Raw genomic sequence first — 19611 nt, 5'->3', positions numbered from 1 at the left:
GATTTTTAAATATAATATACTGATATATATTTCTAGTGGACAAAACTATCTTTAAAATATTCGAAGTTATATTTCTAATATTAAATAATAATTTAACTATATTCTATATTCTTTTTTTTTATCAAAATATCATGTTTTATTATTTAAAGTATCATGAGCATATATATAAATAAAATTTGCAAGTAGTATTTTTATGCTCCCAATAACTTTTTAACAGAATACCCAGGTATAGCATAAAAGAACAATAATACAAGTACTATTAAACCAATTATTATAAAAGCTTTCAAGATTGCTAATTTATAATTGTGCCATATAATATATTTAATAGATTTCAAAGGATTCATAAACCACATGAAAGATGCATCAGGTCGGCTGAAATATAAAACAAACTAATTAAAGATATATTTAAAAACTAATAGATTTATTGTGAAAAAAATTGTATTCTAATTTTAATAAATAATAATAATTTTGAATTCAATATTCAAAATTTTTTAAATTTATAATATTTAAAGGCAAATTATGTTATATAAATATATGTTAAGAAAATAATAAATTCTTTATTTATATAAATTGATAATATTTCTTACTTTGGTTTCTCAAGTGGATCCGGATCATTTCTTCCAAATCCTGCAGGATTTTTTTCAGCTTCTTCTTTACTCAATAAATGAATTTCAGCTTCTACCTTACCCTGCAATATTTTTAATGTGAAATAATTTCCAAGTTAATGTGAATCATAATTAAAATTAAAATATGAATATGAATTAAAATTTACCGTCAATTCCATATCCTCATTTTCCTTTTTGACATAAAAAGGCCACCAGCCTTTTATCCGTTTTTGTTTAAAAATATTTACAGTTGGCACAGACCCATCGGTCTTCAACATGCTTAATGTACAAAGTTTACTATTCTTTGCACCTCGAGGAAATCGATTTAAATCAAGAGTAATAGCACCCAAAAAATCGTCGGCTGAAAAGTGATCTGCATCCCAAACCTGTATAAAATGAATTGGAAATATGAAAATAATATATATGAATATAAATATGAATTTTTTAAATGTAATATATATATATATATCTTGTATATATATACTTGTAATTCTAAACGAGCTGGAATCTTGCATTCAGTTTCGTCCCAACTAAAAAGACTCTCTTTGCGATTGATAACAATTTTCTCTTCTGCTACGAGATAATCAAACGGAAATATAAAACGCCAATTGAAATTCCCTTCTCCGGTTAAAGAACGATAATGAATATCTGTGGACTGGCAATCTTCTGGACCTTTTAACCATCTAAATCATGGGAAAAAAATTACAATTAATTTAAATTCAAATTGCAATCAATTTCCATTTTGTAAAAATTATACAAATATTATACCCTTTGACATAAATGTCGCTCATTTTTTCACCAGTAAAAAATGCATCATCTTCCAATACAACGTCGTCTGTGTTCCATATAATAATTCGAAGCTCGTAACTTTTAGGCTTTCTCGGTGAAATATCGATCGATGGTCCTGGTGAAGGCATATCCATGGGAAACATATCAACCCACATTTCCAACTTTCCTTGTTCGATTCCTGGTTTTTCGGGATTATAAAGTGGACGTGTCTCCACATGTTCAGGAACCAAGGCACAACCGATTCTTGGAAAAGCATGCCATTGATGAAGAACTGCCAATGCAAGATGCTCTTCTATGCCTAGAAGAACAAATCATTGTAACAAGTCTTGTAACAAAAACGATGGTGTTTCCATTACTTTAAATTTTATTTACCTTTCGAATGGACATAGCATTCCATTTCTTCGTTAGATAAAGAAAACGTTTTTCTTCCAATTGATACTTTTCCGTGTGAATATACTGGTCCATCAATCTTTCCCTCTTTACAAAGTTTTGACAAGATTTGCGTTGGTTTCATCGCATCCCTCCATTTATTGTAACCAGATCTGAAATATAACAAAACAAAATATATAAAAAAAAAAAAATTAAAAAAAAAAGTTTATCATTTATTACAACATTTCGAAATATTAATGAAAAACTTACTCGTCATATTTTTTGGCTAATCCACAAGTAGCACGATGCCTACTATAAAATCTATTTTCCAAATCGATTTTTGTTTCACCGATCATATCATCGGTGCCGACTAAGTCCCAATCCAATACTTGGACAGTCAACAACGAATCCTGTGGAAAGGTTGCTTCTATTTCGAAACACCTTGAAAATAAAATGTATTAAAATGTAATATTTCAATATGAAAAAATTTTATACATACTTGCCAAAAACAGGATTAAGCTGTTTTGATACGTAATTCTCTTTATCACTGATTCTTTTATTGCCCAACTGCAGAACGACGTATGGATCCGCTTTTCCATTCAAATCACAAGGATGAAGATCGTTTGCCTTGACAATATAGACTCGTACCAATACATGAATCGGTTCGTTGGAAGGTACACCTTGGAAAAAACCATATTGCGGGTCGAAGCCCATAACCGTGTGATCTATTAAATCTTTAGGAAGAGGCCATTTATAAACTTTTAACGCTCCTTTAAAGCATCCAACTATTCTAGACTCGTCTTCAGGCTCATCTCCAGTTTTTTTTCCTCTGTATAATTCGAATGTGTGCAACCATTCCTTGAACTGTTCGAATTCTGGCTGAGCTTCTAATTCGTTCGGATAAATTTTCAACAGCGCTGTTTTCGGAAATTTCCGGTAAGTTTGCTTAGGACTAAGCTTCGAAACAAACTTCGCTGTATTTGCTGTCGACTTTAGGCCAAATAATTTTTTCGCGGTAACACCAGGACTCTTGTCACCCGATGGATTCACTTGATTTTGATTGCAACTTTCCTCCATGTAATTTAGAACAGTGCCATTCGCTTGTGTTTGAAACATCGGTTTCTCTCTACGAAGTTCCTTATTTTCTTCTATCATGGCTTCGATAGAGGCAAAGTATTTCGTCCACCAATCTTGACAGCCTTCCTCGTCCTCGAAAATACTGAAATCTCCTGACAGATTTCGTTCGATTTTACTGCTTTATTTTTTGATTTTACATGTATAATATACTCACCCATACTTCCATCGTTGACTAAACTTTGCTTCTTTTTTATGTTTTGTTCCGTTTTATCTCTCTTCGTTGGCCAATCTTGCTCTAGACCTAGAGTAATGATCGCATCTCCGATACTAAATTCAAGATCGGTTAAAGATTCTGGTAAAGATGCGTATTGATATTTGATTTTTGATGTATCGAAACCTAACATATTGGAAAATTGTGAAAAATATATATATACATATATTTTAAATTTCTAAAATTAAAATCATTTTACTTGTGTATTGTTGCAATTGATATAAATTTTTCCTTTTTTCTTCGACATCCTTCGCTTTCTTCGTTTGGGGGCAATACATATATTTATGAATCGAATTTATCGTATGCGTTCCAACAAGAGTATAACGACCGAAACTTCTGCAGTCTACAGCCCTGATGGTTAAAGGTGGTCGATAAAGTTCTTGCTCCGGCAATTCCAACTCCAAAAATTTCACCGGTGTATTGAAATTTGGGTTCTTTTTTGCATTTGTTATAACCGAAGAATAGAGAATATGGCCAGCACATTCGACGTCTACTCGAGGTTTGTCCACGGTCATCAAATGTATCCTCTTTAAATCCCTTAGACCCCAAAACAAAACTTCGATTCTGCGAAAGAAAATAACGAGGATGAAGCCGAGCAGATTTAACAATTTTAAAAATTGCAAAAAAATTATATTGGAAAATAGTTTTAAATTTTACCGATATTTGGACAGAGTTGGTCGAATACCAACGGGAACCGGAAGAATTGGTCCCTGATCCTGAGTCACAATAGGAGTTTGGGTTATTATCTCTTTCGGATCTGGCAATGTAGGTAAACCGTAATCTTTGGTCGAAGGATATTCCAATAATTCAAAAACAGCAAGAAGTTCGCCCGCTCTTGCAGCACCTCTTGTTACATCGCACCATTCCAACGATGGTGGAAATCTCGGTGGTGTGTAAGTTTCTGAGGCGAGTTTTACGTGGGGTCGCGCAACCGCTCGACCTATGTACTCAGATTTACCCTGAAACCATCGTGCATTTACTTTATTCAATTTATCTGAATAAATTTTATCGATATTAGTTCTTTTCTTTTTTCTAACAATAAATTTTTTATCACGGATAAAAATGTCTTTTTTTTCATTTTTTTCAAAATTTCTTTTAAAAAAAAAAAATGTTGTGTTAAAATAATAATTTCTGTTTTCTGGTCAATTATATCTGAAACGTTACAGACATGCCATGTGCGCAATTTGAAATTCAATTTCAAAACGATTTTGAACACTGTACCTAAATTAATATCGAAAAAAATAAAATGTGGAAGCGTGTATTTTTTTTTTTTTTTTTTTGCGTATGAATGTTGTACATCATATACAAACTGTTAAAGCAGAGCCCTCATGCAGTGTTATGTCCATAGTTACAAAATGACTCTGTAAAAAAAGAATCACAAAAAGATAAGAAAATCAATCAATTTAATCAATCGTAAAAGAAACGTTATTTTCTTTCAATTAAACATTGTATTGCAACTAAGGATAAAGCAGACTCTTGTATCAGGAAAATTTTTCATCATACCACTTTATCTTGATCGAACAGTTCGATGACGATCGACGGTGGATCCTTTTTAATTTCCTCGCCAGTCCCGTAAATCAAGATGTCGTCGAAAAGAAGAAGTTCGTCCCACGTAGGACTCAGAGTTTCGTCGATTACTTGAGTGGACTTGCAAAATTCGCCGCAAATCACTCTTGCAAAGGGATCGGAAAGACCGGATGCATCGCTACCGATCAAAGACCGAGCTTGATACATGTGCGCTCTTAACTGGAACTTCTACTCGATATAATTGAAATATTTTAGTAAGCGAAATTCCACCGAATTTAATTGTTTGCCATTCTCAATATAATTCATATATACCTACGTGTTTTTCAACATAATGAATAATGATTGGTGGCAAAGCACGCGGTCTGTCGACGTTTTTCAATTCGTGACTAAGTTCGTATCCCTTTGGCAAGCCTTGAGTGAAATATTTCTTATGTTTTAAGATACCAAGCCACATATAAATTTGCAATTTTCCTTGTATCGCCCAACCTGAAGGACCAAACCGCTTCTTCCCTGGAAGCTATATTAATTTAATGGAATCATTAATGAATGTAGAATCAATGAATAACAAGAAGTTTTGTACGAAATGTAAATTAAAGATGAGATAAACGTACTTTGAGAAATATAGTTTGGATTTTTCCACAATATCTACCACACTCTTCATCCACTATTGAATAAATTAAATCTCTCCCAAGTATCCTATGATATGCGATTCGTCGTCCTGAACTAATTACCCAAATAAAAACATCCGGAAGAGAATCTTGAGGCTGAAAACCGTACGTTTCTCTTTTAACGATAAAATGTCTAACTTGCAATAGCGTAAAAGCACGAATAAATAAAATTTTATGGAAGATGTTGAGCAACACTCACGTCCTCGACCAGAAATTTTAATTTCTGCAAATACCCCTGAGCAGTCTTCAATCTTTCCTTAAAGCTACTCTTAGTGACAACTGCTTTAAGATTCCGTGACATCATTCCTATACCTTCCAATTCTCTTTGACACAATTTAGTCCTTTCCTTGTCGAGTTTCGTTTTCCCAACTCCTGGCCCAGTGACGCTCGATTTACTGATGCTCACGTATCGATTACAATTGCTACTTAATTCTTCTAACGTTGATTTTAAAATTTTCTCGCCTGAACAATCATCTATATGCGATTGAACCTCCGATAATCCTTCTTCCTGTTCCAAATAAATACACAAATATAATACAATTACAAACAATTAATAAACTTCCATTTTTCCACACACAATGGACACTCGACTCACCAATTTATCAGAAATTTTACTGATTATATTGCTATTGTACATTCTACGTCTATAATCAGGCCAGATGCTTCTGACATGAAGGCATGGTTTATCATCCCAATACGGAAGAAAGTAATAAATTTTGTCATGGGTCATTGGTTTGCAAGATGGGGTGGTACTCTGCCAAGACCCGCTCAACACTTCCTGAAGCTCTTCTTGATCGCTGCTCGTTCCACTTTTTGGTCCCATGTCGCACATCTGGGCCAGCGTCCAATTAAAAAAAAAACAAATGAATTCACTGTCCTATGAATTTTCGATCAACTCACTCGATCATGAAACCTTGTCCGTTGATTTTTATCATTGTAATTTCGATTCCAACGAAATCAACGTACATCAATCTTACCTTCGAGCTTTCGTTGTGACCGTCCAACGCGTTTCCCGCGTTTCCTATAGACAATTCGAAGTATATCGGTTTGTCACCGAGTTTCTTGTCTATCATAGTGGCGTCCATTATCGTTGCAAAGAGGAAGAATTCCTCGTTCCTCGTGTAAGCGGATTCGTTTATAGGTATCGTGGGTTCGACTTCGACCTCCGACGGTGCCATCTCTACGTTATCGCTTATTTCTGTCCTAATAGCTATTAATAATCTAGAGCGTACGAAAGCAATACGATTACTTCTTTCATTCTTCTTTTCATTATCGTTAATTAACTCGATCGATAATTCGAGAATAAATGGAAACAAGTAACCTTGCTCTGTAAGAAATTCCCTCTCCTAATCCAGTGTTCAAGGTCGAATGCTCGTCTATGATACTGTAATCCCTAATGCTTCCGTAAAAGTGGACGAAAGCTGGTCCAAACGTGGGCAGAAAGCCTTTCTCGCCGTCGTTGCTGATTTGCTTCAAATCGACGAAATGGGTGCCGATCACGGTCGCGTGGACCGGATCGTTGTCGCACAATTGAATCTTGATCCTTTGACAGAGGGGTGGAAACATTTCCGTGAAAACGATCTGCTCGTTCCAAACTGGCGCGTAACTGTGCCTCTTAACGCTCGTCTTACCCTGAATCAAAAAAAAAAATTCAAAATCTAACCTAACTTAACCTAACCTAACCTAACTTAACCTAACTTAGCCTAACTTAACTTAGCCTAGTCTAGTCTAATCTAACCTAACCTAGCCTAGCCTAGTCTAGCCTAGCCTAGTCTAGCCTAACCTATCCTAACTTAACCTAACCTAACCTAAAAATTCACTAAATTCGATCCAATTATTTTATGTAATTAATTAAATAAAGTTGGTTTTGCTCTTACGGTCAATCCAGCGAAAGAGACTTGAACGTACGGATCGACGAGATCTTTCACCTCGCCCGTGAATGCCTTCTTCACGTTCGCCATGATGCTGCTGTTCATCTTTGGCAGCCCGTCAGCTCTGTACACCTTTACGATGAACTTCGCCCTTTGCCTCTCTATAGGCATACCGTCCGGAAGCAAAAGATTACCCTCGATATCATCCTCGTCTTTCTCGCTTTTCGGGGGAATTTTCACGGTGTCACCTTTCCCGATCACGCTTATATCGCATTTCAAATAACCCTTTGGACCTCCCGCCACATCGTCCGGATCCGTCAGCAACGCCCACTTGTGATAGAATTGGTGATCTACAGAGTAAGCGCGTGTCACTCGATTATTACAGAATATTAGGTTAGTTAAACGTACAAGTACATATATATATATATTGTAACAGGTAAAAAGGTAGATAAAGTGAATGGATGAGATTAAAAAAGAATTGAATTGTTTAGAAAAGAATTGATTAAATGAAATCGTTAACGTTATACCTACTGTTGATCTCTTGTATAATACATGTGATGAAAATGTGGAACGAGTTGTGGATCAAATTAATAATATCTCGAACGTGTTTGAAACGCAATAATTGAATCTCGAATCGTTAGCCGAATTGTCGTACACGTGCAATGAAACACGAATATGGCTTTGTCATTATTGTGAAAAGATATTTAGATACTTTCCAAAACATGCTATTTCTATCTACGAAATATGCTTTCCTATCGTAGATATCTTGCAAGTAAGCGGATTACACATTTTTCTTTCTTTTGTGACACACGTAATTTATATCTTACGTGCAATCGAAATGAATATTTTATGGTACAGAAGCGGCATCACTCAAAGCTATAAGCGATACAAAGAAATATTATGAATTATGAAAAATGATACGATACGCGAGACAATGGCTTTCTTCATTTGAATCTATATTCGATTCTTTTACGCTCAAACGTTTATTAACCTGGCAATTTTATTCCTTCAATTTAATTCGCGCGTTGTATTATAAATTATTACGAAGCCATTTTGTTTTTTTTTTTTCCCCTCTCCAATCGACGAGATATTTTGTCCATGCGTTGCACGAAATTATATGCATATTACAAAGCATGCGTAAAATATAATAATTCATCTCGTTGCATTTTCAATCAATATTTAAAATTCGTTATTACATATGCGATGAGAATCAAAGAATGAATTTCATCGTACATTCCTGTTTCGGAAAAAAGATATGAATTAATCGAGATTTATATGCAAATTATATTCTTCAATGAGACGAATATACATTTTTTTTTTTTTTTTAGAATCTTGACACACGTGGCACACGATAGAGAGTGAGAAATAATTAAAGATGATTTAAGAATAACTTTTAGAATCCCTTTCGAAGAACTTGTAAAAAAATGTACCTGGTTGCGCCCATACGGTCGCGATGTCTAACTTAAAGCTGCCCAGCGTTAGATTAGCGCGTAAGAGATTCCGCGATTGCTGCACCTGCATATCAATACAAGGTATTCACTTCAAGTAATTCGCTTTCTCCACAATTATCATTCACCAGTCGTAATGTGTGCGACTTTAGCTACCTGTTTTAAAAATAATCCCGTATTCAAATATTTACTCTAAATATTCCTAATTGAGAAATATTTCATCGATTTCTCTTTCATTTTCTCCACCTTTCATTTTATTTACATTCGTAATAAATTAACATTAAATTAATCTAACGTACGAATCTATAGATTTTTCTTTCGAACTAGCAAGCATGTTGAATTATATAAGATAATTTTTTATGTAAAATAGATTGTTATCGATACTGTATTGACAGTTAGTAATTATTAATACCTTGAAATAAATTCAAGAGCAACGATTCTCTCTGTGTACCATGCATCGTAAATCAATATTCCCACAGCTTCTCCTTTCAGACCATGAAAGATGACAGTAATTGATTATTCAAAATACAACGTTGTCGACAATAAATTTTTATCAATCGAGAAATGACAGTGTTTAAAGTTAATATATAACAATTGGTAATCGTTTGAAAAAGATGGAAATAAATTATGCTTTATAGAAAAATTTAATGCCGAGAGCGTTTTATTCGAAGCGCGATCTGCAATTTATTTTGCTTTACCGTATTTATTAAAACGTATCGTCGAAGGCCAATTAATTCTAATTATCTAATGAAGCAAATAGCTTCCTAACTTTCTATAAATAGCAACCTCATAGCTGTGTGAGTGTTTAAAAAAATTCAATAAACGACTTACCGACAGTGTGATGATTTTATCGAACAACATTACAGGCGACATATGAAAATCGAAGACGAAATACTGAAAAAAACAAACCGAAATCGGGAATATTATTTCGTCGAAATATCTTTCCGTAACTTTCGATCTGAATGAACAAAGAAAATAAAATACGAATGCAGAAAAAATATACATATATATATTTTAAAAAAACGGGAAAATGAAAAGAGAAAAATATTTCTGCAAAAATGAACGGGGGTGGACATTAAAAAAAACGGATAGAAAAAGTGAAAAAATTCAAATGAAGAAAATTAAAAAAGCAGAATTGTTCGCGATACGCCCGAATGAAGCATACATTTCAATATAGTGAAGTATTTGTATTGTATTTAATAATTAGCATGAAACTGTCTATAAGAAAGATGATAATAATAATTGATTTATTCTCTCATTTTTTTTCTTCTTTTTTTTTTTTTACGTCCTTTCATAGTTCATTTAACAATTTTTTCGATAATTTTCTTTAAACAATCGAATTGAAACGAATACTATTTCCTTTAAAAATTCGAAAATTATTTGATCGAAAACAACACTTACCTCGTTATAATAGGGACAGTTCGTAGATTCTTTGACACTGGTATATTTTCGTTGATCTCCTATTTGTACGCAAACGACCGGATCCATGTTCAGCCCTGCCAATTGCCTTGCCTCGATAATGGTGATGCAAACTTGATAATCTTGTGCCTTTAACGCTGTTTGCCCTGTGTCGATCGTCTGAAAAGGAAGCACGGAACGAACCTCTTGTGAAATTTTCTCACGAACTATATCGTTTATTCAAGTCGGAAGAAATCATCGATTTTCTAAAACGGAAATGGCTCGAAGAATTCTTATGCAAAGGTTGTTATGCAATTTATCGCATCATTTATCTATTTCCTTTTCCTTTGTATTCTACAGGGTGTTCAAACGAATATTCTTCGTTTTGTTTACAATTTCGATACTTGAGACACGACGACGCGGAATAAATTAATGAGCTCTCTACGCAATCTTGCGGAATTTACGAGAACTACCGATTATTTCGATAATTGAGAAAGGGAAAATAGGCACATGCGGCATCTTACGTTTAGAAGAAAGTATATTGAAAGAAACTTTATATTCGTAGAAAATACGCTACCGTATTTTTTTTAAACGATAGGATATTATTTTAAAAATATTACGAAATATGCGATATAATATCCTTTTGAAATTAAATCAGCAAATAGCTCGAGTGAAATGTTTCAATCTTTTTAATTTAAACCAATCTAACTTGGCTTTAAAATTTTTATTCCGTATATCCGGGATTTTATTTAGAAAGTCGTTTTCCAATTTTACGATCAAAGAAGATGATATCGAAACGGTCTCTCAATTCACGATAAATCGTCTTCAACGATAAACGAAAGAGAAATAAGCTTTTGAAGGTTATGTGAAAATCGAACCTTTGGTTTTGATTTTTTCGTTGACTTTACAATCATGTCCTGAAGTTCTGTCGTGTTTGATCCAACTTGAGTGTCGTAATCAGAGATATTCGTCTCCAAAGAAGTCATCGAATTCGTTCTTGAAGGCTCGTTCGATGTCGGACAGCTCGAGTCTCTTCTATCGAGTAATTCGCTAGTATCCGAGCCACTGTCGCAGGATCGAGCTCTAGGTGGCCTTTGTTTACCCAATTTCATGAAGGATTTCATGCTTTTCAACGTTGAACTTCTACTGCAAAAAATATCATTTTTTTCGTCCTGCATCAATTTTGATTAATGTAAACCGAAATGAGATAAATTTTATCTGTAATGTTAGATCATATTTAAATATTTTCTACTCTAGTTATTTATATTCCCAATATAACAGAAATTTGCTACGAAGAGAAGCTAATCAATGTAACTCATATTCTTTAATATAACAATTTAATAATTCTCTTTATTCTTTATTTAAACTTTCAATTGACAAGTCAATTAAATCGCTACCAAATATATATCGAAATACTTATTTAATTGATTTTGTTGAATTGAAAATTTAAACAATAAGAAGATTAACCATTTTTAGAAAATGCGATTTATACCATTGTTTTTCAAATCTTCCATATGTTTCTTGATTATCTGCTATTATAATAAAATACACTTCTATCGCTTTTGCGAAGTATCGGATAAGAAAGAAGCAAGAGAGAAAACAATATATTTCGGTTTTTACTCGATCATTTTGATTCGTTGAAGAGTAAATAAGACGATTGTTGCGAAAGGGAATGAAATACGCGATACCTGTACACCACACGCATATCGTTGGAAATTTCTCACCTCTTTCGATCGGGTGACTTTTCATCCGTCAGTAACGAGCTTCCTCTTTGAAGAAGACCCCGCTTCGAAGTTTTCTGAGGGCTGTGCCAAGATCCTTTCCTTTTTCCAGCTTCGGCGGCAGTATTAGCTTGCTCCAGGCTTCTCTCGAGATTTGCAATGTTTTGCTCAATGTCGATCAGCATCTGTTGTTCATCCTCCATTATTTCCGACGCCGCGTACGAGCTACAGCTTCCGTCAGGAGGATTGTATCGAATTTCAAAGCAAACGACAGTCTGCGCATATTAAATGGATTTTATTATGGAAATAACAATAGAATTTAAAACTTTACCATTTATTCCAATTTTGAGAATACTCGCGCTTGTTTTTCAAAATTATCGTAATCTCGCTCACGATATATCATTTAAAAATCGATCAATTATAAAAATCAATGATTTCATGATTTTATATCTCGTGTATTTTTTAATAAATGGATCGGCTGGAATAATCATCAAGTTTGATCAAGAAATAATATTTAATTTCGTGCAAGGAATCGATCAAAATAGAATTGTAAAGAGATGAAAATTATCAGATATTTTCATAGAAATTTTAATTATATTTATTTTATATTATTATATATTATTATATATTATTTTTTCTTTTTAATTATAATTAATTAATTTCTTTTTAATTATAATTAATTAATTTCTTTTTAATTATAATTAAAATTTTAACATTATCTCGATTATATATCCGGTATCATTTTATAAACTGGATATGTGGATTTATTCATATTTGTAAAAACAAGTGAAAAAAAAAAAATACGATTGTTTGATCGATTTACTTCAAACTTTCGCTCGATGCGGAATCGAAACACGGAAACTTGTTATCGCGAGCACGCGTGTGTTGTTCCAACTTACCGGAAGTGGTTTGTTATTCAAATCCACTAAAAAATCCGTAATATCGATTCGCCCTTCTCGTACCACTGTTTGTAAAACCAAACCATATTTCGCAAGCACCTTTTCGTTTTTTAAAACCCCTCGCGATATCACCGACAATTGCAACACTTCCACTTCATCCACCGGTCTTCCCAAGTTCCAAGTGAAACTCTGAAAGAGAAAAAAAAAAGAAAAAATTAGTCGAGCAAATTTCTTTAATTTTTTTTTTTTTTTGGCCTTATATTTTTTCGACAGCATTGTCAACAATCCACGAGACACAATACTCAGATTCAAACTAATAAGAAATGTTAAGTATAATAATATAATTTAATCCGTTATCGAAGAGTATTTTCACAGCAATTAATTCGTTACCATAGCAACGACATAATAGATTGCCGGTTTCGCTTTATCGTATCACACGATTGCGCGAAATAGCTTTGAAACTAGGTAGAAATTGGTAAATTCACTCTTGACTAAGTAAGTTGGGAAGCTTTCGAATTTGTGTCAATGTTGTGTAAGTTGAATTGCAATTAAGTAAATTATGTTCGTAAATTATATCTTTCTCTTTAATCTTTCCTTTCCATATATTTCCATTTTTTCAACAAAACGATTGTCGTTGTTGTTGTAAAAAATTATATCTTTCATTTTCCATTTTTTCAACAAAGCTCAAAATAAAACGATCGTCTCGTTGTAAAAAAGAATTCGATCGTTTGACGATAGAAAATTGGTTTACTATCGTTTACACTCGATTGGAATGACATCTGGATTTTATATATTGTTACTATATTGATTCTATTCGTAGCGTGTGTACGTTTTTCGTAAACGTTTTCATGCACAATTCTAGAATTTTCTCCCTGTAAACTGTGAATTATAAGTCCTTAGGTGACCCTTAAATGACCCAGTTATGAATTATTTATTTCATCAACATGCAATTTTCCTTTGATCGTCGGATTAAAATTCGAACGATTAATTTAATTACGCGAGGACAAAAACTAACCTCTAATTTGATTTATACGTTTACGTGATCTTTTGATATTTAAATGCCAATATTATTTATATTTTTTTTAATACATACTGGCGAGATACATCTTTTTTGTTGTAACAAGCATATATACAACAGCCAACGCAATATATACATCGACTAATCGATATATATATAAACGGTGTAACGCACGAGCTTGGTGAATAATATATTTTTATTCAAATTAAATACGATCTTTTTTTAGAATCAATTGTTCAACGTAAAAACCGATAAAACTGAAAAAAAATATATTTTTCCGATTGATTATCTATATATATCGTATCATTTTACTTTTCGATAATTTTTCGATATTATCGACTTCTACGATTTTAATAATCGAGGTAATAGTAACGGGCAAATGCGAAACGAATGACAAAATAACGAACGATGAAGATTTATGGATGGAAAAATATTAAAAAAAAAAAAAGAAAAAAAAGCGTTACAAAAGTATTTTCGTAAACTTCGCTTCAATCGAGCAAAAAACTGGGTCGCGATAAGCACTTGATATACAAGATATACCATCCGCATATAGTTTAATTCGCTCGTTTAATTTCGCTTTGCCTTCCGCAAAGTTTAAATTCCTTTTCGCAAGTTTAAATTCCCTTGCGCGATCGCGAATTTGCATATAATTTTTCGAAAAATTCTCGCGAAACTATTACAAAGTAATTTTTGTAATACGAAACAAAAGTATTAACTATACCAACTTTCTTGAAAAAAAAAAAAAAAAAAAAAAAAAAAAGAAAAAGAAAAAAAAAGTTTCTTCGCGATTTTTTTTTTTTTTTTTTTTATACCGAGAATGTTTTATTTAGTTTTTAATGATTAAGCATGAATTTGTTTGAAAGGGTAGGCGGGGAAAAAGAAATCTGTTCACATCAAATACGAAATGCATGCTAATTATTATTGAATCAACGAACAGAGAGAAAGGGTAAATTGCTATGTAATTAGAAAGTTAAATTATGCATAAATTAAACGTATACCTGTCGACGACTAACTTATTTTCTTAATTATATTAATAGTAAACTGGCATAGCAATTTTCACACTTTTCTTAATAAGTTCAACGTTAAATGTGTTTATAAATTAAACGGTTAAAAATTTACGAAATAGAAATTAAAATTAAAATTAATTACGTTACCTCATCTACCGAAATGTAATCTCCGCTTTCTTCGAGACATTTTGAATAATGAGAAACACCTGTAATGAAAATCGTTGGATCGTTATTTTGTGCATATTGAAATCATCGAAATAGGCTGAAAAATAATAATTAAATTATAATAAAAATTAAGTTTTAATGTTTTTACTCTTCGGCAGAAATCTTTCAATATAAGAAAGAAAAGATAAAAATAAATTGAATTTATGTAAAAGCTATATAAGGAAATGAAAACTTTGAAAAAGATATTTTAGAATTTCTGTCACTTAAATCCAAATATATACGCAGATGGAAAGCTTCAGATATAAGGTTTCTCTATTGAATATTTTATAAATACTATTTAAAAAACTGTAAGGTAAATATTTTCGAGGGAACATTTTATAAAGTGAATCTATAAATTTCACATTGTTTTAAAAATATTGATTGAAATATTTAATTATAAAAATAAAAATAAAATTGGTAAGAATTGTTGAAAAGTTCAACAAACTTTCATAAATGAAATAGATTCATCTTCTCTTTATCGAATTTATTTCTCCAATTCTATTCTATTATTTGTTGTTAAATATTATGATATAAAAATAATAATTAAATATTCATCGTTGTATTTAATTTGAAAAATTTGTATTGTATTTCAAAATTTATTGCACACTTCAGATAATACGTGTCAAATTAGTTTGCAATTTATCTTTCATTATGCTATTTAAGCGTGTACACGCGAACTCTAAAACTAACAGTAAAACGTTCAGAGTATCGTGTCTTGAAAATTCGCATTTCACATTCCTTTCTATTATGATACAAGTGAGAGAGAAAAATATAAGCCGGCTACCTGTTTTATTTGTCATGAAAGGAAAGAAATAAAATGTAATAATCGTGACGTAAATGTCGTGACTGAAATAGAATATGAAATAAAGAAAGAAAGGAAAAATTTTTGTGATAATTACAAATGAAATGTAATATAACGGAATCATATTGGATTTCTATTCATAATAATAATAATATTTATACAAATTTCACAGAAATTATTTTTACATTTTAAATTTTCCTAACTGTTCTCACGCTCTTTGTAAAAACGTCAAACAATTATACATATATAATAATTTTAGATAACGTAATGCATAAAATAAATAGGTCAAGCATAAATAATCAAACACGATAGATCAAAACGATTAGAACGAAAAGAAAAATAGGAATATATATATATGTTTCGAACATTAATAAATCTAAATAATGTTTTAACCATTTAAAAACCATAAGATTTTGATGCTTTGAAACTTTGTATCACGCGAGTTATAGATCGTCCATGAACTGGGGCAAGCATAATTAAATGAAAGTTTAATCTCCTCCAGAAGAGAGGTTAACCTCCAGTTAACGATATTCGTCGTTACTTTGTCTTGCCTTTGAATTTTCCCTTTTATGTTTGTTCACAATCCCGCGAGATGACCGACTAAGCCAATCATTAGCTGCTGCTTCGTTTAACCACCTATCGCTAATCTTTCCAGTTGTATCGTTTACTCTCAAGATCATCACGCTTCGATAAATATTGTGAACCGTTTAAAATTCCAGCATGTCTATCGCTAACACTTGCTTTTTCCTATTTTTCATCCTATTTTTAAGCATTGACATTCGCTTAAATGCTGCGTATAAATAATCATGAACTTTGTGCTCGTTTACATAATCTACATAATACTTTGAACACTTTTTATTTTAGCGAGATCCCTTTAAGAAAATAGTACTTTTAACTTTTATCTTTAATAGTTTTTTTCAATAATATAATGGAATTCAAAGTAATCGGAAGAAATATCTCGTTAGTTATTTTATTGTGATCGCAAGAATAATTAGGAAAATGAAATATTGCATGGTTTCATGCATTGCATGGAATTGTAGAGAATTGTACAAATGATTACCATTTTCCAATTAAACGTAGTCTTTAATAAATAAAATAAACGAAAAGAGAAAATTAAAAAAAAATCTCCAGCATTATTAATTTATTTCAAAATATATATAAATATTATCTGTTATGTTTATTTTATAATCCAAAAAAATGAATTTATTTAACAAATAAATATAAAGGAAAAGATATATGTTGACTTCACAAATTTATTTACATATCACGATTCTTTAAATAGGTGAATAATTGAATACGCAAATAACGTATGTAGGCGGGTATTAGAATACTCGAGTTCTGTAATTAATGTGGTCGATATTATGATCCGAGCCTGTTTAATAATTTGCGGTTAACAAATTAAACCATTCATTTAATATTATTGTTTCAATAAAATAAATTGTTATTTAAAAATATAATTGAGGAGAAAAAAGTGAACTATTAAAAATGATTTGTTGCGTGATAAGATTACACGATGGAAAAAATCAATCGATGATTGATAGAATGATAACAATATATAATATGTTCTAAGTAAAGCACAAATATCTATAAAGAGAATTAAATGAAACATCACATTCTATGTATAGAGAAAGGCTTTTGTTTTCTTTCTTCGTCTTTTCTGTCATTGAATTTTCTAAAGCATTAATATCGTGAAAATCACGTGTCGATTAAACACAATATGTGAAACGCAAATCTATTCTACGTACGACAATTCTAATAAAAACATTTATTTCTAAAAAGACTAATTTTAATTTATATCACCGATACTATAATACTATAATACTATAATAACTTTATAAAAATATCCAAGTTACATCTAAAAATGAAAGAATGATAAATGCGATTTTCTAAACGACTTGAATGACAATTAAAGTTTTCACTAATTGAACAACTCTTGAAAACTTCAATCTTGAAAACTTGTTATCTTGAATGCAATGTAGAATGACTATCACGTTTTAGACTCCTACTTGCTGTACTATTTGAATCGATCCTATAATTGATTCAAACTTTCAACGCTTTGCAATTCAATTTATTCATATATAAAATTTTAATTTTCTAATATAAAAATTTAAAAAAAAATTATCATTATATCGGTAATATATTTTTTTAATTAAAGTTACTTGTTTTCCTTATATAAACAAATCAAATAAAATTAAATATTCGAATTTGAATTTATTAAAAATACTAATATATAATGTATACTTATGAAAAAATAACTAATATAACATTATGAAATTCTGATTGATTATCTGCTATATTGATTTGTAATAATTGATTCGCACGAGCACCTTTACAAAGTTCAATCAACTCTATGACATGCAAAAGCAACATTGTTTTATGAAAAACAGAGGAAAAGATCAACGTATTTTGGAAAAATGAAAATCGATCGATCGTCGAAGAATAATATTCGAAACTTACCCCGAAAATCGACCTTGACAATCTTGTCCCCTTTACATTTCAATCCTTGAAAATTCTTCACGATAACAACGAGCGCCATTCTTGATTCTTCGATTCGCAATGTGAATAATAATGTTAAGGTCGTATTTAACAAGAGAACGCGTAAGCAAACGCGTTACACCTCATGTTCCGATTCTTTGTTACGTTTTTCTTTCATCTATAGTTACACAAAAGTAAAATAAACGTGATACGACAAGGAAGAGCTAGCGACAATCGTAATCGAAAGGACAAATCCACGACTCACCTTTGTTTGAGTCGTGATCGCAGGATACTTTCGGTCAATAAATGTTTTTCACACCGGTGTCACGATTGATCAACGAACGAGCACGTATGTGAATTGAACGGTAGACAAATTCAGACTAGATGTTGTTCGCGCTTCGAATAACCCTCGAGTCCTGTCCGATCCTACCCGACCTACCCGTTCTGCTATCCTGGAAAATCGGCGCATGCGCAACTTATCACTACTATATTTACACATACACACAACACAGGCTATGTTCGCGTCATCGGCGCAGTTATCCACCGCTTCACTCTCCCTATGCCCTTCCATTTGACGCGGCACTACTTGCCGGTGACCTATACTTCATTCCTTTCCTGATTCCTTCGTGAAATTACCGAAATACATATCAAATACCAGGCATACATACCAAAGGGAAGTAGGAATCCTTCACCCTCAAGCATTAATCTTAACATTTATCGACATTTCATTCTTTTTTCGTATTTCACAGGTACATTGTATAAGTTTATTTTTACTTGTATTCGCGTTTCTCACGAAAACTACGACTACCGGTGACCTAACCGTATTTTTTTTCTCAATTTTCTTGAGAAGCAGCAAATTGCTGAAATACCTGGAATATATGTGTGGTAACAAAGATAGAAATCCTCCATTCTTACCTCCATTCTTACCAATCTTTATCAGTGTTTTGAATCTCCTTCGTGTTTCTGGTATCATGTAAGTTTATTTTTATTCATACACTTATTTATAATAAAAAATTTGGAATCATCTTTTTCCTTTACAAATTTTTTTTTTATTAATTTTGTTATTAAATTGATATTAGCGTTATAGATATTGATAAATTTTTTGAAAATAATTGGATTTTATGGAATTCGTTAGTGATTCCAAACTCTTTATTAAACGATAATATTTTATGAATTTTTTCAGATAATTTAACTAATAACAATAATGGTATAAAAAATGTAATTGAAGAGAATTGCATTTTTTGAAAAAAATAAATCCAAAAGAAATTAAATAAAGATACGAAGGTTGGCGAGATAAGGTTAAATCAATAATGGACTCAGTGTTGAACCTAAAATTTCTCTCAGCGCTACTGTATTAGATATCAAATTGAAGAAATTTATACGTATAACGATTACAATTTTTTTTTATTCAGTTTGAAGATTTAATACAAAATAATTTTATTAATTTATTCTTTTATATGAT

At 31.7% G+C, this 19611-nt stretch overlaps 1 protein-coding gene and 1 long non-coding RNA gene across 8 annotated transcripts; one reads left to right on the top strand and one right to left on the bottom strand.

The window, feature by feature from the left end:
* Positions 1 to 61: 61 nt before the first annotated feature.
* On the bottom strand, positions 62 to 18544 carry LOC122718980 (otoferlin-like). 6 transcript variants are annotated; one of them, XM_043944457.1, is made up of 29 exons: positions 18415 to 18544; positions 18132 to 18327; positions 14816 to 14874; positions 12644 to 12832; positions 11748 to 12019; positions 10902 to 11169; positions 10027 to 10203; positions 9457 to 9519; positions 8608 to 8692; positions 7184 to 7527; positions 6628 to 6938; positions 6284 to 6527; positions 5902 to 6138; positions 5506 to 5814; positions 5250 to 5402; positions 4955 to 5155; positions 4615 to 4866; positions 4422 to 4472; positions 3769 to 4070; positions 3311 to 3675; positions 3055 to 3237; positions 2263 to 2992; positions 2034 to 2204; positions 1767 to 1936; positions 1374 to 1692; positions 1090 to 1288; positions 773 to 991; positions 588 to 688; positions 62 to 372 (listed from the first exon to the last, which is right to left on the bottom strand). In XM_043944457.1, exons 2-29 carry the CDS (start codon positions 18208 to 18210, stop codon positions 192 to 194), a joined length of 6234 nt encoding a protein of 2077 aa, XP_043800392.1. In that variant the 5' UTR covers positions 18211 to 18327; positions 18415 to 18544; the 3' UTR covers positions 62 to 191. The 6 variants fall into 6 exon arrangements, with proteins under 6 accessions (XP_043800392.1, XP_043800395.1, XP_043800393.1 ...); XM_043944460.1 differs by having other exon boundaries at positions 2263 to 2989; XM_043944458.1 differs by having other exon boundaries at positions 10902 to 11166.
* On the top strand, positions 7544 to 19480 carry LOC122718982. 2 transcript variants are annotated; one of them, XR_006347490.1, is made up of 4 exons: positions 7544 to 7570; positions 8506 to 8709; positions 18899 to 19122; positions 19333 to 19480. It is a non-coding gene; the product is annotated as an uncharacterized LOC122718982 (long non-coding RNA). The 2 variants fall into 2 exon arrangements; XR_006347489.1 differs by lacking the exon at positions 7544 to 7570 and adding an exon at positions 7716 to 7949.
* Positions 19481 to 19611: the final 131 nt, after the last annotated feature.

The sequence above is a fragment of the Apis laboriosa genome, unplaced genomic scaffold (assembly GCF_014066325.1).
Source record: "Apis laboriosa isolate Shangri-la unplaced genomic scaffold, ASM1406632v1 scaffold68_cov148, whole genome shotgun sequence".
NCBI lineage: Eukaryota > Metazoa > Arthropoda > Insecta > Hymenoptera > Apidae > Apis > Apis laboriosa.
This window is presented reverse-complemented; position numbering and strand designations above follow the sequence as displayed.